General features: G+C 44.5%; 1 protein-coding gene and 1 pseudogene across 2 annotated transcripts in view; one reads left to right on the forward strand and one right to left on the reverse strand.

Annotated features, from left to right (window-relative positions):
• KIF5C (kinesin family member 5C) overlaps window positions 1–23,514 on the reverse strand; it is a 151,283-nt gene that overhangs the window by 95,501 nt on the left and 32,268 nt on the right. For both annotated transcript variants that reach the window (XM_029934612.1, XM_029934611.1), the window contains exon 2: window positions 4,785–4,875. In XM_029934612.1, coding sequence (XP_029790472.1) covers window positions 4,785–4,875 — 91 coding nt within the window. The remainder of the gene's footprint in view (window positions 1–4,784; window positions 4,876–23,514) is intronic.
• On the forward strand, window positions 10,314–10,629 carry LOC115287832 (annotated as a pseudogene).

The following is a 23,514-nucleotide window of genomic DNA, read 5'->3' on the forward strand; positions in this document are numbered from 1 at the left end:
GGGAGCTGAGGAGCACCTGAGACCCCACTGGGAGAGTCCTTGACTGTTTGTCGCAGCTTTTTAACTTGGAGTGCAAATTTTTTTCTTTTTTAAGGTAAAAGAGAGCACATAAAACCCCATCAGAACAAACTCTGCCTGGCCTTTAAAGTACGATTTACAATCACGTTACAATTAATTCATTGTTGGAGAACCTATCTCTAGTGTTCAAGGACAAACAGACTTGATTACCTCTATCAACTTAATTGTGAATTAAATGGCTAATTCAAAAAGAAAAGGAAACGCTTTGAACCCAGTGTTCTCTATTTTCTTCCAAACTCCAAGTTTTGGGGGTCAGTTTGTTTGCTCAGGCAGGAGGGGAGAGGAGAGGCGGGAGGGGAAGTGACAATGCATCTGGGTTGGACCCGCCAAGGAAGGCAGAATGGGCGAGCAGGTCTGTGCTCAGCGCCACGCTGAGCCACGAGCCACCCCCACTGGGCCAAGCAGAAACAGCCCACAAAAAGGCACTTTCATCACATTGAATGGCAGCTCCTGGGCCTGAGGAAAGCATTTGGTGCAGAGCCTCTCTTGTAACAGAATGACTATTTCTGTGCACCAGCCGCACAGCCAGGAATCAGCTCAGCCAGACAGAACCTTGCTTTGTGACAGGCTCTGGTGTGATGTGATCTCAGCTCATGCCACGCAGCCAGCGGCACCCACGAGCACAGGACACATCCACCCGGCAGCCAAACAAATTCAAAGAGAGATTCCACTGCGGGTGGGAAGGGCCTTCTCACCTCCAGGGAGGAAGGAGGAGAGGAGTGGGATACTTGAAAATACTTCTTGCCTCTTTGTTGTAGACTTCGGAAGCCAGGTTTCCGCCCCAGGTTTTTGCTAGTTCTGAGTCCAGACCTTGCTAGAACAGAAGGGTTCGTTCCACTACTGGGTAAGAAGCTGGGAAAGATGTAATCATGTAAGTTCCTGAGAAGACTGTCATGGCCTCCTACCAACTCCGCAGGTGAAATGGTGGCCTGTCAGTGGCACCAGGGTCTCTGGCAGTGTTGGCTGACAGATCATCCCTGCTCAGAATCCTAAGGCTCCCACTAACCAATCGAGCTATTCAGGTAGACCACATGCCCAAAGCACGTAGAGGTGGCCCTGCTAGGTGCTAGTGGCAAACCGGACTGCTGGGCCCAACCAGCCTCAAGGAGAGGGACACTGCTGCGTCTTCAGAATGGAAACGCACCTCACTATTGGGAGACAGGCAGGGCCATCCCTAGGCTCCAGAACCACAATCTCTATTTCCTCCGCTCTCCCCCTTTCCTGTACCCATTCCCAGCCCTGTCCTTCTGCAGTGCTTGGTTAATAGTCCATATGGCCTAACAGAAAAGTAATAACTCATGAATTGCTATTAAGTGTTCATTATGGGCTCACCAGAAAAGTAGGGACGGGATAGTGCAGAAAAATCCAAGGAAGTCAGACAAGCTCAGGCTTAAGTTCCAGCCTCACCACCCCTTCACTGACCTGGCCAAGTTATTTGACCTCAAATTCCTCTTTAGTACAATGGGAATAATCATGTTCACACCTCATAAAATTGCTGAGGTTTAAAATACAATAATATGTGTAAAGTGCATAGAGGATGCCTGACAGATAAGAGTAGCCAAAGAAATCTCTTTCTTTTTAAGAGCTACACATAATAATAACATAGATCTTATAATATCCGGAGCTTAAAACTCTTCAATGAGTCAACACTGTCTGAAGGATAAAGCCCATCCATTTCTACCAAACTCTAATCCAGCCTAACGTTTTAAGTCCCATTCCCCAGCACCCTGCAACACTCTTAAGTTGCCCAAACATGTCATACAATTTCTACGTTTTTGCTATTCCTTCTGCTTGTACAGCCCTGCTCTATTTTACAGTCTTCAGGACCCTACCTTTCCAAGAAGCCTTCGTAAACTCTCCAATCCTCATCTCCACTCACCAAAATCAGTCCCAAGTGACTTTCTTCTGTGCTCCCACAGCACCTTGCACACAGCTGTCTTAAAGCACGTACTACCCATGGGTGTGGTGACTAGAGATACATCCGTCTCTTTCCCTACACTTGAAGCTTCTTGCAGACAGTCTTACATACTTTGGTGATTCTAGTCCCTAGCAGAATACCACATGGTAAATACTTAATCTCCTTGCATGAAGGAATGAGTAAAAGAAGTAATCAAATGAATGAAGCTTAAAGAAATTAGGTCTAGTCAACAAGAAACCACCTTCTCTAGCCCTGGACAGTCTACATCTAGTTAATTTGGGAGCCAAATGCCCAGAGCGACTTCTGTAGACTGGGACAGAGGTACCCATACTTTGACAATAGCATCCAGTAACCATGGTTTTTAATTCCTAGGGTATCCACAGGAACCTTCTGATTCACCACGCTGGTAGTCACAAATCCTATAAGCTCTTCTGGAAGAAATGGAGGAGAATCCTACATACTCTTCAGACAAAATTTTGAGAAACAGACACCAGACAAAGGTGGGGGTGTGGGAGATACCAGAATTCTACAATCAAATGTTTGAAATATGTTTTTACAAAACTAGTCAAGTTGAAGGGAATGAAAAACCCAAGAGAGAATAAAGCCATCCAGTTAAAAGGAGTCTTCCTGATCTCAAAAACATTAAGGGTTCAGACAGACTTGAAAGGAAAGCTCACCAGTCCACCACATTGTCATGAATCATGGGACTGTGGTGACCTTCAGAAGTTATCTGATTGAATTCCTGGCCTCTAGAAAAAGAGGGCCCTACAATACTACCTCCTTTCCTGAGTTAAATAGGTTTTGTCATGGCAAAAGAGATCTCAGTTGTACCTAATAACCATTCCATGGAGTTCTTTCTCATATATCTTTGTTTTACCTTGATGATGCGAAAATAACATGGCCACTTCCCCTCACACGAGCCTCAATGGATATTTTACTGATACAAAATGACTATGCTCTTGTCATATTTACAGTGTCTGAAGAATACCTGTTTATCTTATCATGTCAGAGCCTGATTTTACCTTAAATGTTTTGTTTTGTTTTGTTTTGTTTTGTTTTGTTTTGTTTTGTTTGTGGCTCACCATATACAGGGCGTCAAGTTATCTGGGTAGGTCACATCTTCATGAGAACTTTCCAAGGACTGCCTATTCCTGACATTTCATACCATAGAAAAACCCAAACACTGAAAGATACTCAACTTCTCTAGTAATGAAGACTGAAAAATGATGATTATTATGTGTTAATCACAGGACTTTTTAAAAATGGAGTACATCCATCTCTAATCAGAACGTCAACTGAGAGATACATTTAAATGGACCTCATGTTTAGCACAGCACGTGGTAAATACTATTTGGTTCTGGTAATGAAAGGGGTGAGACAAAGAAGGAAATTATTGTTCACATGTGATTAATTTTACTTTCATAAAAATAAGAGTCTGATAATAGAGAGGAAGGAGGACAGACTAGAAGCAAACTACAGCTACACACTCCAGAGAGAGAGAGAGAAAGAGAAAACAGGTTTAGACAGGAAGAGATGCAAAACAATAGAAGTCAAGAGAAAACAAAAATTACCACCAAATACAGACCTACAATAGTAATTCAAGAAGAGCCCAAATTCAGGCATGTCTTTTTTTCTCTTCTGTTTTCTATAATGATCTTACTGTGAAGACCTTCAAAATTAATTGATGTCTGCAACAAGAGTGTGAATAACCATACAGCTCAGCGAGGAACAGGACATACTGACTGACTCTCCCACGCAGGTGTCCGGGTCAGAACCAATCTAACAGATGCACCCAGGGCTGGCTTTCAGGAATTTCAAACAGTGAGGTTACTCAGCTCAGCTTCCAAAAACAAGCGCATCTTGCATGACAAGGTGCTTTATGAATGCTGATTTTGCTTTTTGCTCTTTAAGTCTAGAGCTACCTATAAAGGTGGCAACATCAGGACATTTGGCATAGCATTCAGAGTTGAAGGTTAAGATTCAAAGATGAAAAGCAAAGAAGCAGAGATGCCCCCCAGCTCTGTCCAGATGGCGAACGCCCCCAAGGCATGCTCCAGCCCTCCGATTTGAAAGGGCAAGGTACAGGGACTTGCAAATTGCTTCATCTCCCTGCTGTTATTTTGACACAAATCCTTTAGGGCCAAGGCCAGCCCCAGAGAAAAGAGCTGATCTCTAAGACAAATTTTGGCTTCAGGCTATCTATTTGGAGGAACAAATGTTGGTATCTGGGTGGAAAGGTTGAAAGTGGGTTAGACCAAAGTATATGTAAGGAATGCTGAGTAGCAAAAACAGCTCAATAACCAACAAGGTAATGTGATTTTAATATGCTGCAGAAACTTCTTGACACCCAAGAATTTTCCACGTGTAAGGCTTCTCCCTGAAGACACAGATGCATGAAATAAATCAGTCAAAACTGTACAAATGGAGCATCAGATATATCTATTTTTGTCTTCTTCAAAGTAGAAAGGAGGCCTCAGACCTACAACAGTATTTTAAGACCTTTAAAGGAATAGTGTGACCATAGCTTTGAAGCTTCTAGGTGGCAGAATAACTGCCAACAAGGTGGTAGAAGAAATAAAGAAATTTCTTGGCAAGGAGGTATGGAGAGGTTAAAGAACTTGCCTGACATCATAGCAAATCAAGACCAGAGCTCAGGCTATAATTCAGTGTTTCCAATTAGTAGGCCTCTGCTTATAGTCCAGGCACATTGATTCCTAGGCTGCAAATATCACTTAATGTTTTCAATTACTCTGAAAGGCCCGGGAGGAAATAAAGAAATAGCACTTACCTTTGACAATTTGCTTTGCACACGCATTGTAAACCTGCTCTTGGGTCGTGCTGGGGGGCAGCACTCTGTCGAAGACATATGGCTTCCCTTGCTAAAAAAGAAAGGCGAGAGGAAAGGGCGGGGAAAACACATTAGAAGTTTAGGAATAAAAAGCACTAACAGCAGTTAGACTGCAGGCACTAAATCACAAACCCTATCCTTGAAGGCATTTCCGTACGAAGACTATGGAATTATTACAGTGTGACGCACACACACAGTGCGTTTATGTGTACTGCATGTTGAGAATCCAAGAAAGAAAAAGAGGTGTTTTTTTTTTAACTTGAAACACTTCCTCTGATGAAAAATAGGTTGGTGCTTCATTCACTCATCTGAACAAATATTTAATTATGGAGAGCTTCTTCTGAACCAGGCACTGGACTAGAGTCTACGCAAATCAGAAAACAGTCCTTCCTGTAAAGCACTCAATCAAGTGTGGCAGATAGCTGATAAACAAGAAAGCAAACAGCCGGGGGAACCACAAAATGCCAAGGTATAAAATAACAGGACACAGGGGACAGCACGGAGAGCAAAGCAGACCTTCCTGAAGAAATGTCATTTAAGGGGATTTTTTAAAGGATCAGAAAGATCGAGGCATGCGAAGAGCCATGGAAAAACATACCAGACAGAGCAGAGGGTGGAGCAGACAGGAGGGGGCCTGGAGTGCTCAAGGCACCGGGAGTGGGGTACCACAGGAGCGGAGAATGGAAATCAGGAGCCAATTTATGCAGGGCACTGTTTGCCAAGGTACGGTGCTGGGCTTGTATTCAGTGGGAAAATGATGTGATCGGATTTAAGAAGCTGCTCTTAATAGCAAGTTATTATTGTTTTTTTTTTGTGTCCCAGAGAATTCTAGTGTTTTCTTCATATGAGTAAGTTATGCCTAGATAGAGCCTTTCAAGTCACAGGGGACCCTCTGTACAATACATTAAATGGTTTCTGCAGGTGCAGGTTCTTGGGATCTGGTCTGAGACAGCGCGGCACACGGTTCAAGGAAGTAACTGTCAGAAGGAAAGGAAGAAGCCCTCACCTGGGGCTGCATGAGCCCTGACCCTGGAACCACTCCACATTCGCCAGGGAGTCACTGGGCACTCACGTGCCAGGCACAGTGCTGAGGAGCAGGGAAGCTAGTGGCTGAGAAGACACAGCATCTTCCCAGGGAGAACCTTCTTCCCACCAACACCGCCCAGGCAAGGGGTGGCCCTCCCGCTGCCCTTTCCCACAGCCTGATCTCCCAGATGGCCCTTCATCTTCATGTCCCAAGTGTCAGAGGGGAGGACAGGAGAAGGGAAGAAGGGAGGGGAGCTCGGAATCTCCCTCACTCCCACCCTGTGCCTCCTACATGTGGCTTGGACACCAGGAACCTTTACCCCAGAACAGTCCAGTGCCTCAAAAAGATAACTGCTCATAAGACTCTCAAGGCCAAGGCTTGTTACATCCTATAACCTTCACACAAGAGTACACGGCTGCCAGCTGGCTTAGCATTGTACTCTTTTAGGACCATGGGTAGGGCCACATGTAGGTAAGGTCCTATACTTCAGGCGTTATACTTGAGCTTTTAGTCTTTGAAACTGGAATTGAGTCAACCAGACAAATGAGCTACTTCCTGTTTGATCTTAGAAGAAATGGAGAATTTTAAGGTACCACAAAATACTGTAGAGGTTTTTCTTTATGTTTATTTTTGAGAGACCACAAGTGGGAGAAGGGCAGAGAGAGAGGAACAGAAGATCTGAAGCGGGTTCTGCACTGACAGCAGTAAGCCTGACGGGGGTTTGAACACATGAACCGCAAAATCATGACCTGAGCCAAAGTTGGACACTCAACCAAGTGTGCCACTCAGGTGCCCAAAATATTGTTTTATACAAGCAGCAGAGCCAGTCATTTTGTTAAAATTATGGAAAGGGGTTATTTTCTGATGTTTTGTTCCTAGCCAAGTCTCACTCCATTAGTGAACCTAGTATTTGGTTTGGATAACCAAGAGAATATTCCTCCTTGGTGAACACTGTCAACGATTAGTCCACTACATTCTTCTTAGCTTATCTATTCATAAAATTAACTAAATGTCACTAAGGTTAGAACATTTACAGAGTATGCCTAAGTATTTGTCACCAACTGAACCTTATTAAAAGAAACTGCAGCTTTGCTTAATTTCAAACCAACCCACTATTTCTCCAAACTTGATGAGAATCACCAATATAAACCATCTTGTTTCCAGAATGATCATGTTTTGAGTTTTGAAGAAAATTCACTTACTACAGCTGGAAAAATGACCTCTTAATTTATATAAATGTCACAACAAAATAGGATTCCCCAACTTTGCCCTTCAATTTAAAATGTTTGTTGGAGCAGTGCCTGGGTGGCTCAGTCGGCTAAGTGTCCAGCTTCGGCTCAGGTCATGATCTCACAGTTCATGGGTTTGGGCCCTGCATCAGCCTCTGTGCTGACAGCTCAGAGCCTGGAGCCTGCTTCTGGTTCTGTGTCTCCCTCTCTCTCTGACCCTTCCCTGCTCGCACTGTCTCTCTCTGTCTCTCAAAAATAAATAAAAAACATTTTAAAAAAAATTTTTAATGTTTGTTGGAGTACATTATACATTCATCTTAAGACAGGTAAAAAGCAAGAAATTGCCACTCCTCATTTAAATAATATCATTTATCAAATGACAAACAGATAACACAACAATTTTCCATAAGCTGAAGTTAACTCCCAAATAGAAACTGCCTTCAAGAAACAATAAAATTTATAAAATGATTTGTTTTGAGACTTCTCATCAGGACTAGAATATAAAGAAGTTAAAACCTGAAGTATTTTTGTCTTGTCACACACTGAGTTGGCTATGCAAGCTTTTATTTTAAGTGAATATTAGAGCCTTGAAATTAAAATACAGAATTAAAATTTAGTTACTGATTATTTTCAAACAACTGATCTGTGGCATAGCCATGCAAGCTGTGTATCCGAGTGCCATTAAACAACAACAAACAAATTACTCTTTGCTGCTTTGGCAACGGTACGAAAATCTCAGAGCCCGATGGAGACTTCAGCAAAGTCCCATGTCCCATGGCTCCCAGGAGACAAGAGTCTCCCGGTTTCTGATCCCACTGTTGCTGAGGGTTTCTGTGGACAGGCGTTGGGCCCCATGGGCTCTAGCTGTCACTGAACTTTCGGACACAGAGTACATCTTTCAATTAACATTTTAATAGGAGTGTTAAGTGCTGGCACTTGAAACTGAATGATGAGGGCACCAATTCCTCCTGGAGACACGTTCCTTTCCAGGCACCTATTCAGCATGAGGTTCTCCAATCTCTCTGGCTACTCTCTACTTGTTTCTCTTACAGACTTCTAAAGGATGGTGTGTCCCGGACTCAGATCTCAGCATCCTCTCTGTCTACATTCTTGACCTTCACATAATCTAAATCAATGCTTCGGCCTTCAAATCTCATGTAAGCTCCAAATTCGTATATTCAATCACCCGTGGACATTTAAACTTCTTACATTCCATTAGCCACTTCAAACTTAACTGACCAGAAATTAAATCAAGCCCTCCATATCTGAGGAAGAGCCCCAAACCATCAGGTACGTCCCATAGATGCCACATCCCAAGTACACCCAAAGTCTATCATCTCATCTTCTATACCACACAACCTCAGCCCAAGCCACATGGTTTCTCATCTGGACAACTGCCAGAGTCTCATCACTGTCTCTCCAACTCCATTCTTGCTCCTAACAATCCAATTTCCACTCAGCAGAGTGAGCTTTCTAGGACTATAAATTAGATGGTATCAAATCCTCCCTTAAAAATCCTCCTATTAGACTAGCCCCTCTTCAGCCCTCATTTTCCTCCATCTCACAACTGTGTAGCCCGCTGGACTTCTTTACTCCTCAGCATATTCCATGGCCCAGAGTCTCTGTTCTTCACTTCCTTCCCCTTCAAACTTCCTCACTGCAGATCCTCGTTTAGCTCACCAGAGACCTTCATTTGACAGTCCGTTTGTCACCCTTCAGATGTCAACTGCAATTCTCCAAGGGCTTCCATGCTCCTATCTGCAGCAGCCCCGCCCCACCCTGGCATCACTCTCTATCACATTATCCTAGTTGGTCTGCTCCACCGCAATTAGTATGTAACCTGTTCTCAACCCATCAAAGGGGCCACTACAATTAAAGCATTTAAGTAGCTAAGGCAGAAACCATGTAAATCCCAAGAGCTCACTGCATGTAGGCAAACCTGCCGCAATCAATGAAAGGAGTCTGGATGAGACACACACACTCCATACACATTACAACCAAAAATGAAATAATCCAGCTTTGCCACGAAAGCCTCCACGTAGAGCAGCTAATTGCATGAGAGCAATCTAACTAAATAACCCATGAGGATCACATGCAAAAAATAACAGCAGATGGTTCTTACATTTTTACAGTTAAAATTAAAAAAAGAAAAACACAATCAAACCCTTTCCTATCGAGTTGTTGAGAGCAAAGTGTCTATGAACCATATGGCCTGCTTATTAATTCATTTGACCCGTTACCCAACAATCATTCCCCAGCCTGGAAGGAATATTACTCTGGGAGATGAGAGAAAGCAAAAGACCCACTTAAACACTGAGAAGATGGGCACCAGGAGGGATGTTACAGAAACTGAAATTAATTCCCCAAGAAGAGATCATTTGAGAAGCAATCTCATAACAATCTCTAAGACCAACCAAGAGTTTGTGGCCAAAGGTGCCCAGTAATCTGAAGGTTTTTCTATACCTTCACTAAGAAAAAAAGAAATAGGAAAAAATTCTTAAATTTCCACAGAAAGATTTAAACTCACTCTGTGGACTTATCTTCAGACACTGAGGAATGAATATGAGGAAGAGGAACGAATTCCTGAGAATAATCATTATAGTGTCTGTCCAGGAGTTCACAACTTCTTTCCTGAAAGTACAGGCGAGGACAAGTTCTTCCAGCCACCATCTCACTGCGGTCCACCCACACTATCACCAACCACTACGAACCAAACCCTTCTCTGTTTTATCTCATTTAATTCTCATAGTAACTCCATGAGGTAGGTATTACCATCCCCAGGCCACAAACTGGAAAACTAAGGCCCAGTCACTTTATCAGCTCCATTACTTTGGGAAAATACCTTTAAGTCCCTGATTGAAGTGTTCTTCCTTCGCACCACTCTGCCTTCCTAAGTAGCTTATGATTTACTGGAAAAGCAGGAGACACACAAACAGCAGATGCTCAGGATGAATATGAAAGATGGCAACAAAGTGATTCATATGGTAACAAAAGTCAGAGTACCCTAGTATAGTCTATGGTAGTCAAGAAAGTGTTAACCATGATGGCGGGATTGACATGAAACTATTGAGGAAAGAATGGCTTAAGATCAGGGAAGAGGGCAAGACTGGCAAGAAAAAAGGTGGCCATACACATGGCAAGCCTTCCCGGCAACAAAAGGAATTAAGAACAGGCAAAGGCCTTCCACCACAGGAGCCACTGAGGAGCAGCAGCATGGCTCTGCGCTACCCTGTGGCTGTGGGCTTCAACAAGGGCCACAAAGTGACTGCGAACATGAACAAGCCAAGGCACAGCCACCACCCCAGGCGCCTTACCAAGTGTGCCAAACTCACGCAGCACATGATCCAAGAGGTGTGTAGCTTTGCCCCATATGAGTAGCATGCCATGGAACTGCTCAAGGTCTCCAAGGACAAGTGTGTGCTCAAGTTTAGCCAGAAAAGGTGTGGATACACATGCAGGCCAAGAAGAAGACAGAAGAGCTAAGCAATGTCCTGCAGCCATGAGGAAAGTGGCAGCCGAGAAGGACTAACCCCCCTCCCCACCTTCTCCCCACCCCGTATGTAATAAGTCTTTTTTGAAACCTGGGGCTCTTGACCCCCTCCTACCAACATCCTTCCTAGGCACAGTGGTGAGGGACATGGTAGTACACATAGATACAGAACAACCAAACAGCACTGGAAATGGGTTTAAACAGGGTGCCTGGGTGGCTCAGTCAGTTAAGCATCTAACTTCACCTCAGGTTATGATCTCACAGCCCAGGGGTTCAAGCCCCACATTGGGCTCTGTGCTGACAGCTCAGAGCCTGGAGCCTGCTTCAGATTCTATGTCTCCCTCTCTCTTCCCCTCTCCTGCTTATACTCTGTCTCTGTCTGTCTTTCAAAAAATCAATAAACATTAAAAAAATGTTTATAGAATGGTTTTTATTCATAATTAAATACTCCATATATGCCAGGAAAAAGAATAAAAACAAGCAAAGGCCAATCAGAGCCTAGGTAAAGGCAGGTGTGAGACTTGCTATGAAAAGTTAAAGTTATTAAGAAAAATTCTAGAGCTTTTCAAAGCCTAAAGGTCCTTCAAGGTCAGCCCAACTCAACACCGCATTTTACAAATAAACAAACTCCAGGTCAGGACACAGTAGATGACTTGCAGAAAGTCACCCAGCCAATTAGGTTAGCTAGCAGATCTGTGCCCAGAAGGCTATCTAGTGTTCTAAAAGTTCTGGCTTTAGAATCAACTGCTATCTCTGAAAATCAGCGAAACAACAAGCATGAGCCTCTGGTGCTTTGTTTTTCCTGCTTTCCTCCCAATCAATTCTAAATGACTTCCAAACACAGAGTTGATGAGTTCCTTGAACAGAGCACCATTGCTGTAAGAACTGGGGCAGTACGGCAGGGGACCCATGGCCTCTCGGAGTTAATGGGAGTTAATGCGACCTTACAGTCTGCCCATCCAGCCTCCTCTCAACGAGCAAAGCCGGTCTGTCTCCACGAGCCTTTGCGGGCAACGATGAGCTGCTTGAAACCCAACTGGCTCCAACTCTTGAGCCTGTGTCCTTATCTTGATTTAAATCTGCCACCCTGAAGCACAGACCTGGCACTGTCCTCCAGAACAAGACAGACCAAAGCCAGAGAGACCTGCCTACATCAAGGTCACAGCTTTGTTTCATTTTGGGAGCTATGTTCATGGCTTAACTCTCTTTTCTCTCATCCCAGAGAAAAGGAGAAAGACAGATATGCTTCCTTCCTAAAAGTTGGGTGGATTTGTCCCGACTTGAAGGACTCCAAAGGTTACCAAGGTTAAGACATCACTAAAACATTATATTAGTTTGCACAAGAAGGATTTAAATAAAATAAACTCCGTGGACTATGAGGGCTTTGGCAACAGCCTGAAAAAATGTTTCCAAAATATCACCTAAACAGCAGGAAGTCCTTGGCTTAATGTTGATGCTCGTTTTTTATCAATACAAATATCCTCCCAAAACAAGTTGTGCTTTGTGTTGTTTATTGAAATGTAGTTCACATACCATAAAATTCACCCCTTTAATAAAAAGGCACATTCCTGGAATATTCACAAGATTGGACAACCATCACCACCATCTAACTGCCGAACATTTTATCACCCCAACAGAAAACTGCACCCATGAGCACTCCTGATCCTCCTGATCTACTTTCTGTCTTCACAGCTTTGCCTGTTTCAGATATTTTATATATAAAGAAGCATAAATATATAGCTTTATGTGATTAACATTTTCTTTCACTTAGTCTTTTTTTTTTTTAATGTTTTATTTATTTTTGATATAGAGAGAGACAGAGCATGAGAGGGGGAGGGACAGAGAGAGAAGGAGACACAGAACTGGAAGCAGGCTCCAGGCTCTGAGCTAGGGGTCAGCACAGAGCCCAACGCGGGGCTCGAACCCACTAACGTGAGATCTGACCTGAGCCAAAGTCCGATGCTTAACCGACTGAGCCACCCAGGCGCCCCTCACTTAGTCTGTTTTTAAGGTTCAGCTATATTGTAGCCTAAATTAGTACTTCATTCCCCTTCCTGACTGAATAATATTCCATTGCATGGATTTACCACATTTTATGTATCCATTCATCGGCAAGATGGAGATTTGGGCTGTTTCTACTTTTGGGCTATTATGAATGCCATGAACATCCATATACAACTTTTTATGTGGACGTATGTTTTCATTTCTTTCATTTCACATACCCAATGGTATAATTTCTGGGTCAGGCAGTAACTTTATGTGAGTTCACTTTTTGAAAGACAAACAAATTGTTTCCATAGCGGCTGCACCATTTTACATTCCCACCAGCAGTGGATGAGGGTTCCACGTTCTCCACATCTTGCCAACACTTGTTACTGTCTGTCTTCTTTATTATAACATCCTAATGAGTATGCAGTAGTATTTCTTTGTGATGTTGATTTTTATCTCAGGAGAAGTTTTTTTAATTGACATGTAACATATCATAAAATTTAATTCAACATATATTATGGATACAGAGATGTTTCCTGGCATTGTAACACACTGTTGTGCACTGAACGCTTACAAGGTGTTCCTGGGTGTGGGAGATCATCTCATAGGGAAACAAAAATTATACATATCCGTATGCTTTAAGAAAAGGAACAGTTTACTAGGAGGAGAGGATTTTTAAAGGTATTTATGATAGGGTTTCTGCGCTCCTCACTCCAGTAGCTAACACTAAGGGTTGCCCAAGGAAGACAGCCTACCAATATATAGGGTGAATGAATTCATATAAACATGGGTATAACCCCCATGTCTCTGAGGCTCAGTTTCCTCGTCAGTAAAATGGAGCCAATAAGATCCACAATTCAGGATTGTGAAACTTAGATACGTTTGGGTGAATAAAGGACCTGCCGTATGCCTGATGTTCTAGAAGGTGCTCAAGTCACGGTTAGTGCTATTCTGTAATAAAAAAAATTCGACCAAACTTAGCGAGCAGTGGCCCTTTAAAGGAAAGGATACGAGAAGCGACAATCACTCACAATGTACCAGCTCAGAGGCTTGTCATCCTGATGGCCCTAATGCCAAGTCACACCTCAGGCAGCGCCAGGCCCCAGGTCTGCCACTCCTAAGCTCAGCTCCATGAGGCCTTTCATTTCTGAGGGTCCCAGCAAAGTTAACTCTCTCCCAAGGTTATCCTCTGTACTCTAAAAATAAATGAAGGTTTAATGTTCAGCCGTAAAGCCTGTTTAGGAAAGATGAGGAGCGGTGTCTTGTGCAGGTGCTCACAGACCATCAGCTCTGCTATTACGGCTCTGCAGCACGCCAGAAGCTTCTGTGATCACACCAACTGTCAACATGAAGCAGATGCTTCCAGGGTCCTGACCACATCGTCTCAATCTGCACCATTTCCAAGCGGCCTGACCTCCAGCACCGCCCACACCTGCGTCTCTGGCTGCCTCAGCCCTCTCTGTCCCCCGATGCAGACCAGAAAGACCATCCCAGCACCAACCCAGCAGGCCTCCCCCAACGACTGACAGGAGGCAGGGTAAGTACTTCAGCTCCACCGCCTGGAGGCGGAAGCGGAGGGGGAGACTTGCAGGCACGCGTTCTCAGAGCTCCCCGTTGCAATGAAACCCCAGGGCCCACGGTGGTCACTTGAGGATGACACACCCTAGATTGGTTTCTTACACTTCCCTGTCTCATTTCTCCGTTCTTCTCCAGTGTTTCTTGGATTCACCTCCCAAAGAACCCTGCACTTGAATCCCTTTCGTGGTGCCCCAAGGACGATAAAATCCTAGACACTGCTCTTTCATTCATTAGGTCCTCAGAGATTCTGAATTTGTTGCATTGCTGCCAAATATGGAGCCATCACATTTGGTCAATATCCAGACAAGGGGGTGAATGGAAATTGAAATCCTTGTTAAAATTCCACAAACTGTGGGCTTAGGACCCTATTCTGGGGGGAGTGAAGGGGAAGAGTGCCTTTTTCTTCAGGTCTTGGGCCCATGGAGCCCCATCTGCCCAGAAGATGACCAATTTCTACTCTACACACAGGAGCACTACACGCTCAGACACACCCTGGCCTAGTCGCATGCTCCGTGAAAGTCTGCTGCTGCTGCTGCTGCTGCGGCTGATGCCTGCCAGCTGAGCAGCAAGAAGGTCAGGTGCCAGGCCACCATGAGCAAGGCTGGGGGGTGGGAAGGTGGAGGGGATCCATACTCACTGTATTGCTCCAGTGTGTCAGAAACTTTTCTTGTTGTTGACCATTCTCATCCCCGACCTCCAAGATTTCAGCAGTCATGGAGTTGCCTGGCCTTTGCTGCTCTTTACCCCACCACCCATGTTCCCGTTTATTGGGAGCTGGGCTGAAAATTCCCAAAGCAGAAAAAGCCTCCACTGTGCACCTTAGGGCAAACCATCCTATACCTGGCAGTGACTATCTGCTTTTCCCAACACTGCGATATCCTGTCCAGGGTCCACAAATCTGCCAATGCACAGGCGTAGCCTCACAATGAAGACCTCCGTGTTCTCCTCCCCACTCTGCTGCCTGGCCCCCGTCTACAATGGGAGGACACTGTGACTGGGGATATAAATACTAAGCCAGCGCCAGCCCCAGACATTCCCATCCCCCTCCTCACACTGTCTCTGTGCCCCAAGGAAGGCAGCTGGTGCCAGTTCCGGCCACAGCCAAGGCTGCTCCCAGGAGAGGCTGTACTGAAACTGACAGAACAACGATTGGCTTCCACTGAGTTGCCAAGGTGATGCCAACCACATCTCAAGAATGAACAAAGGCAACACACAAGAATGAATCGTGTAAACCTTCTTCCTGCAGGAAACCAGGCTAAAATTCTTTCTTTTCTGCCAAAAGTCCCACTGCGTGGACGCACAAGCACTGTCAGGATCGCAGACAGCGATGGAAAACGCACTCTGGGAAAGTGAACTGCCCAAGTGATAATGAAGAAATTCAGAATTATTGCCTGGCTAACAGGCAAAATGAAGACAGAAGTGTTACTTCTGCTAAAGAAATTAATGGAATCTGTATTGCAAAAAGAAGGTTCTTATTTATATGTGATTTTCATTTCCTCTCAAAAAATAATGACCTTCCGCCCACCCCCAGTCTTCTCCTTTTAATTGTTTGCACCCACATCTGCCAAGACACAGGGATTACTAGATTGAGTCAGGGGAACTGGTTCTAGGCCAGGACTTTACTCCTCACATACTTTGTGATCTTAAACACTTTGCCCATTTTTCTGGGCCTCCTCCTCTATAAGTAAAGTGAAAGATCGGATCTTCCTGGCTCTAATGAGCAACACTAATGGGCAGCACAAACATTCTGGGATTCTCCCCATAAGAACAGCTTCTGTCTTGACCACATATAGCATAAGAGGGGATAAACTTTAAACTGGCATGAGTTCGATGTTTTATATACTTAAGAGAAATGAGTAAAACTTGCTGCTATCGTTTTTTCAGATCTGGTTTTCTGCCAAGTCAAGTCTAAAAAAAAAAATCAAACTTTCCTCACTGGAGGAAAGAGGGTGTAAAGCTGCTCCACTGAAGGTGGAATGTAGGATTTCTTCAGCCAAATGGGAGACAGCAAAGAAAACTCTGAGCCCTCTTTCTGGGGCGCTTCACCCTGGTGGCAGCCTCTTGGCACAGCTCTGTGCAATCCAGTCAAACCGCCACACCGCGAACCTCTCCCTGTTATGCCAAGACTCGTTCGTGGTGGCACCTCCAACACGAAAGCCACACGGCAGCACATGCAGAGTTTCCTCCCTTTAGTTGGTATGTGAAATAGAAAAACTTTTGTCCAGACTTTCGCTTGGCTGATAAACATGCACTGCAAATGTTTACTGCAAATAAAACTAATATTCTATTAATTGTTTTCACACTTCAGAAACAGCTTATAGAATTACAATTTCCACGTGTATAGAACAGCAATGTTGCTCATACGGGAAGCTCAGATCCCTCGTCTCCATCTGTATCTCATGATTTTAGAGGGTGGGTGGGAATATTAGCTTCCGTTTCTGGGAAAAGAGAATAACTTCTCATGAGCACGTAGCAGGCAACGATCTGAGCTGAGAGTGCGATGCAGGATTTCTGGTTCCTAGCCAAGCCTTCTACCCATAACACCATATTGCATCTTGTCATTGATCCTCCAGGAACATATTTTAACTCTCAACCATGGATTTTCTAAGAATTCCATGCATTTGACTTTAGAACACGATGCAGTATAATTCAGGGTTATAAGAATGGCTTGCTTTTACATATTAATGATAAAATAACTCCCGTAAGTTGCAGGACAAAAAATATTCCATAAAATAGAATAACCGCATTAATGCAAACCAGCAACAGTCATTAAGTTCAGGAGAGCTACATCGCAATTAGTGTCCAAGGGGCCACTTCCATCGGATGAGAGCACATGGGCACCATGAAAAGGGGCTTCTGGTCCAGACTCTGAACAGGTCTTCAACAGCCAGTTAAGTCTAGGATGGATGGGCTGAGCTCAGCACACGTAGGTCATGCATCCCAGTCCAATGACTGGCTCTCCTCATCCAGGAGAACCAAATGTTGGTCCACAGAGGTGGAGATGGATCACCCAACTGACAGATGAAGCACTTAGGGCACTAAAAATTTTTTTCTTAAGATTTGTTGTTATTGAATTCAGCCACAATTGTGTTATCAGAAAGGCTTTTAAGAAGCTTTTTTAACTGTAGCTGACACAGAAGCGTTGTATCTTTTAAAGATTTTTAAGTTTTACTTGGAGGACAGGGCACCATATTTTTCAGTGCTTAAGGTCCTAGAAGGGTCAAGTGGCCACAAACAAGGTAAAATTGGAAGAACAAAATCTCCCCACACTTCTGCCTGCCCGGCGCCCCCCTCCTGACTTGAGGTCCCACCATGTGAACACTTAGTGAATTAAACAGCACAGGAGACTAAGACTCCAGAAGGCTAACTGTCCTCAGAAATAGCTCTCGTCTGCTGCCAGGAGCAGCACGTAGCTCATCAGATTTACTAGCTAATAGAACCCAGATAAACCAAGTGTTCATTTCTGAGGAGAGAGTGAAGTGTGTGTGTGTGTGTGTGTGTGTGTGTTGGGGGAGGAACTCCCCAGGCCAACCAGGAAAAATCAGCATGACAGGGAGACAGCAGCAAAGCCAAATGCCACTCACCTCCTTCACAGCCAGCCTAGGATGGACCAGTAAAAAACTGCTTAAAACAATTACTCCAAACAGCTTTCACTCAACTATCCAGGGTAATAATGTTTAATAGGCACCCACACTCATGATCTGAAGAGATGATTACTGGTACCTTCTCCCTTGAGAAGAGAACCCTATGTTCATCAGTTCTCACCCTATACTTCCTTTCAATATCTCCCTCTTCATAACCATGTTTCAGGAAAAGGAAGGATGCTGTGTTCTCTTCTTCTATTAATTTTTTTTCCTTTCGCCTTCCTCAATCCATTGCCCCTCTCTGCCTTCTTTGTCAAATTACCCGGACGTTGGTCTTCCCCTACTGCCTCACCCCTCCACCCACATCCGATTTTTGCCCTCATTCAGCTGCTTTCTTAAAGGGCTCCATAGGCTCTTAATCATCAAATCTCTAAGACTTTTGACAGCCACAATGTCCTCAAAATTTAAAAACCGTTTAGAGCCATGCACCCAACCCTCCTGTTGAAACTCTGACGTGCTGTCTCCCTAAGCTTCATGCTCTGCTCAGCCTCCTCCCTCTTTTGACTCCTTCTTTCTCTGCCTGACAGCTGTTCTGCTTGCCACCAACTCCAAATAAAAAACCGATCAGCTCTCTTACTGAGCCTCTTTTCTCCTTTGCACCCTCCTCTTCGGTGCTCACCCCATAGGAGAGCTCAGACACTCCTATAGTTCAGCCATAAGCTGTGTGCAGAAGACTCCAAAGTCCATCTCCAACCCTGAGCCCCAAAACCCTGTTACCAACTGTCTGATTAAAACCTCCAACTGGATGTCCCCAAATACCCTAAATAACATGTTGAAGAAGGAGCTCACTGCCTTCTTCTTACTCCTCCTCCTCCTCTCCTTGACCGACTTCTGTCTACCACTGTTCCCAGTCATCCTGCCCACAGCTCTCCCTCACCACCACCACCCAGTCACTGCCAGAGTGGTGGTTCAGTCATTTGGCCTATCTCTTGCTTGGTATCTCAACTATCATTATTACTTTTTACCCAGATTTGTACAAAAGCTTTGTAGGTGGTCTGCCTATCTCCTCTACCTTTATTTTACATCCTTTGCCAAATCCATCTGGTTTTGGCCCAATTCCTAAAGGATGGTGCTCAATCACTTACTAGGATGCCCTATTGCACATGCGCCCTCTAGTTAGGTGCCATCCATAATGCCGAAACTACCATCCCACCCAGGTGAATCCTTCCCTACCCGACCTTCAAGCAGCATGCTTGCAACGACTCCCACGCACCCATCCCCCCATCCCACTGCTCTACCTGCTCCCTCTAACTGGAATGGCACATTGATACCTTCACCTTGTTATCTGTCAAAACACTACCTGGTCTTTAAGACTCATACCAAATGTTATCTCTTCTAAGAGAAAGGCTTTTCTTGAGCCTCTCAGATAGATGTCATTTCTCTCTTTCTCTCATTCTCTGAACTTCTATGGCACTTTGATACCCTTCCAGGAGGACTCTGACACAAAGCACTTCATATTATATATAGTCATCTGGAAGCAGCATGTTAGGGACAGAAAACAGGACCCAGGATTGGAGAGTGGGGCAAGAGAGGTCTCATATATTTGAGTGACTCTCCTGCCAGGCGCTATGCTTTTGATGGGTCATCACAACTACTCTCTAATGGAACTAGCACTCTTTGCATTTTATTAGTGACAACGTCAGGTTCAGAGAGCTCCCTGATTTGCAAAGAGTCAGGAAGCCCATACAACATTTGCTTCATGTGGTAGAAGTGAGAACCAACTAATAAAAAGCATACAAGGGGTGCCCGGCCGGCTCAGTCAGAAGAGCATGTGACTCTTGATTTCAGGGGACATGAGTTTGAGCTGTACGTTGGGCATAGAGATTGCTTAAAAAGTAAAACAAAGTCTATAAAATGCTACTCTTTTATTTTTTTAAATGTCATTCTTTTTTTGTAAAGGCATGCAAAAATCAGTCTACAAACTGTAAAGCATTGTACGTGAATTTGCTATTAACATTAAAACTTATCTTACCCATTTAGTTATATAATTTTTAGTTATTTATTTATTTTTAGTTATTCAGTAATTTATTTATTTGGGACATGTTTTCTATCTTCTCCATCTTTGGATTCTCTGCATCATTTATGATAATCATTGAAAGCGCTTAAACGGTTTTTTAATTAAATTGGACTTCTGATGCCGTGACTTGAATTAATAGTATTTCGAAAATTTCCACTGCAAAATACAAGTTCCCGTTGACTGAAGAGACAGGACTTGTGCCAGGCATAGACTGTCGCTAATCTCCAGAGCAATGCTGTTTGCATTACTGTCCCCATTTTATGTGTGGGGAAGTAAGGACACAGGACAGCTAGTAACAGTCACACAGCTCGTAAGTAGCAGAGACCGGGGACCTGGTCTCAAAGCTCACAATCTCCTGCCATCCCACACTCCTGACCACAACGGTCCAATTCCCCCACATGTCGTCACGACTGAGCAATGTTTCTGCATCAAAGGCGATTCCTGTCATTTTCTTTCCTATACGTGCGAGTCTGAGAGCCCCCGCTCAGGTTCCACTCAATGATTACCACAACCTCTTCAACACTGGCATAATCGGCCCTCTCCTCCACACCGAGAAACAGATTTCATATACATTCATTTTAAAGCTCTTCATTTTAATTCCAGTATAGTTAACACACAGTGTGACATTAGTTGCAGGCGTATAATACAGTGATTCAACACTTACTCGGTGCTCATCCTGATAAACATACTCTACATTCTTACAGATTTTGAGTTTCTCTCCTACTGTTTTAGTCAACAAATACCGATAGAACCCGTCGTGTGCCAGGCATTGTTGTGGACGCCAGGAACACAACAGTGACCAAACACGGCTCCTGTTTCGATGGAGCTTTCGTTCTAACGGAATGGGAAGGGACACGTAATAAGCAACCAAATCAAATCATAACAACGGTCATTTCCACCAGGGCTGTGCTGTGAGGGACATGAAGAGGGGCAGGGAGGGTGGTTCTGAGCATGTAACAGCAGAGCGCAGGCTTGGAGTTCTGCCAGCCACAGGAAGAGCAAGGGGCAGAGTGTGCTGGCACAGGTGACCTAAAAAGGGGTGCTTTGAGTTAGAAAGTACTGGATGCATTGGAAAGTGGGCAGGTGTATCTGGAGAGAGCAAGGAGCAAGGCGGTATGAGGCGATGAGGGAAGCCAGGCAGATGCCCAGTCGTGTATCCTTGTAATAAACTTTTAAGCAGAGGAATGGCCTGATCTGGCTTCTGTTTCTAAAATATTACGCTGGCTGCTCTGTGAGGATTTGGGCAGGTGGAGAGGGAATGGGAAGTAAGGCAAACAGGAAGACCACTTTGGAGCTCAGTTAGAAGCCCAGAAAGACAAGGGGCAGTCTGGACTAAGGAACAGGCAATGTGGGCGGAAAGATGAGGGTGGAACTGAGGCAGAGGCGGGTGGGGGGTCCAGGCCACGAGATGACAACACAGCACATGAAGAACCCTGCAGTGTCTGTGGTTCCGTGCGCTGATCTCCATGCCAGCCAAAGACTATGTACAGCTTACTCACAGACCACGGACCGCTTACTCAGGTCCCCAAACAAGGGGTGACCAAGCCAGAACGGCCTCTTTATTCTCAAAACACTAGTCAGAGATTGCCTCTCCTCCTAGGACCTCCGAGGTAAAGCATGCCAACTGTGGAGTCATCGAGTAGTCCAGAGAGCAAGGCTGAGAGAGAGCCCACGATACTAAACAGCTCATGCCAACACCTTTCATCCCTACAACAATCCCGTGGAAATGGTGCCAAAACTCCCATATGACAGGGACAAACAGGTTCCCCGATATCACTCAGTCGGTATGTGACAGATCCGCAATTGAGTCCAGATCTGTCTGACCTCAATGTCCACGCCCCTTCAACCACAGCATGCATGAAATCCAAAGAGACTTCACTGCACCAACAATGAACTTCCCAGTGGCCGCAGTGACCATGAGCTGATGATACCCACTCATGACACTACTCAGGGTTTTGCTCCTTAGCTTCAGTTTCTCCCACTTTTTTCAAAATTTTCTAGGTAAAAACACTTTCATTTCTTTGACATACAATTATTAGTGGTCCCTTATGTCAGGTAACCTGCCAGGTCCTAGAAAGCCAAGAGTGAAAAGGTCACATTCCCCAAGCATCAGAAGTCCGACAGACGAGGCAAAGAAGCAGCAAAGAAAGGTGGCTTTTCACTTCTTGGTCCTTTAAAGCGCTATAACTCCTAGGGTTAAACTGACACTAGGAATGTGGCTGATATTTTCAGGGACTTCACTGCTTTTATTCCACATTGGCCTCCTTATGTAGGTAACTTCACAGATTCATTCCATTTCATTATTCTGTAAGCGGACTGTCTAATAAAAAAAAAAACTGTGTCAACCTTAACAATGCAAAATCTCAGGCAAAGTAACTGTTTTCTATTTTAGGCAGCCCCCAGAATGTTAGCAGTGCTAATCATCAGCACCTCACTAGACAGGCATGATCAATTCTAAGCATAATGTGGGGAATGGTAGTAATCGAGAACACTTATTGGTTGCTGGAATCAGGGACAGTGGGGAGTATACTGCAAAAATCACCTCACTGAGGGGCGCCTGGGTGGCTCAGCTGGGTGAGCATCCAACTCTTGATTTCGGCTCAGGTCATCATCTTGCAGTTGTGAGATCAAGGCCCACATCAGGTTCTGCATTGACAGCGTGGAGCCTGCTTGGGATTCTCTTTCCCTCTCCTTCTGCCCCTTCCCTACTCACACTCAATGTCTCTCTCAAAACAAACAAACAAACCAAAAAAAATTACCTCATTGAATCCTCAGACAATGCCATAGAGTAGATAATATTGACATACCCATTTTACGTTAGGAAAACTGAGACTAAGGGTGGTTAAGTGACTTGAATAAGATTACCCAGAGAACAAATGTGGCATAAAACAAGGGCCCTAATTCTTCATGCCATTTCTGTCCTGCTAATGCCAGCGTGGTCCTTTAAGATGACTGAGGGGTTAGAAATAAGAAACTGGATTGATGGACCTAGCTTTGTCTGGAGGAAAAGAACCTCAGAGGGTGATTAATTAAAGCATATTCAGAATATTTTTAAAATAAATTGACACAACTGCTTCCATCTCCCCTGAGGACAGAAGTTAAGGCTCCCACCCTCCACCTGGCAGGTGAGGATAAAGAATGAGATAAGGAATGTCCAGACAGTGGGTCTTGCTAGACCTTGGGGCACTCTCGTGTCCCCTACAGTTGTTTGCCAAAGCACAGATGCTTCCTCTTAACCCTACTCTTTCTTCAAGGACCATTTCAAATTCCACCCACTGATGAGTCCTTTTTTACCCCCTGGCTATTGTTTTGTTTTGTTTTGTTTTTGTGTTGTTTTTCTAATGCTTTATTTACTTATTTCTTTATTTTATGTTTATTTATTATTGAGACAGCGAGACAGAGTGTGAGCAGGGGAGGGTCAGAGAGAGAGGGAGACACAGAATCCAAAGCAGGCTCCAAGCTCTGAGCTGTCGGCACAGAGCTCGACACGGGGCTCAAACCCACGAACCGTGAGATCATGACCTGAGCTGAAGTCGGGCGCTTAACTGACTAAGCCACCCTGGTGCCCTGCTGCTTTATTTATTTTTGAGAGAGAGAGACAGAGACAGAATACGAGTGGGGAAGGGGTGTAGAGAGAGGGAGCACAGAATCTGAAGCAGGCTCCAGGCTTGAACTCATGAATGCCAAGATCATGAC

Source organism: Suricata suricatta, chromosome 3 (genome assembly GCF_006229205.1).
Source record: "Suricata suricatta isolate VVHF042 chromosome 3, meerkat_22Aug2017_6uvM2_HiC, whole genome shotgun sequence".
Taxonomy (NCBI): Eukaryota; Metazoa; Chordata; class Mammalia; order Carnivora; family Herpestidae; genus Suricata; species Suricata suricatta.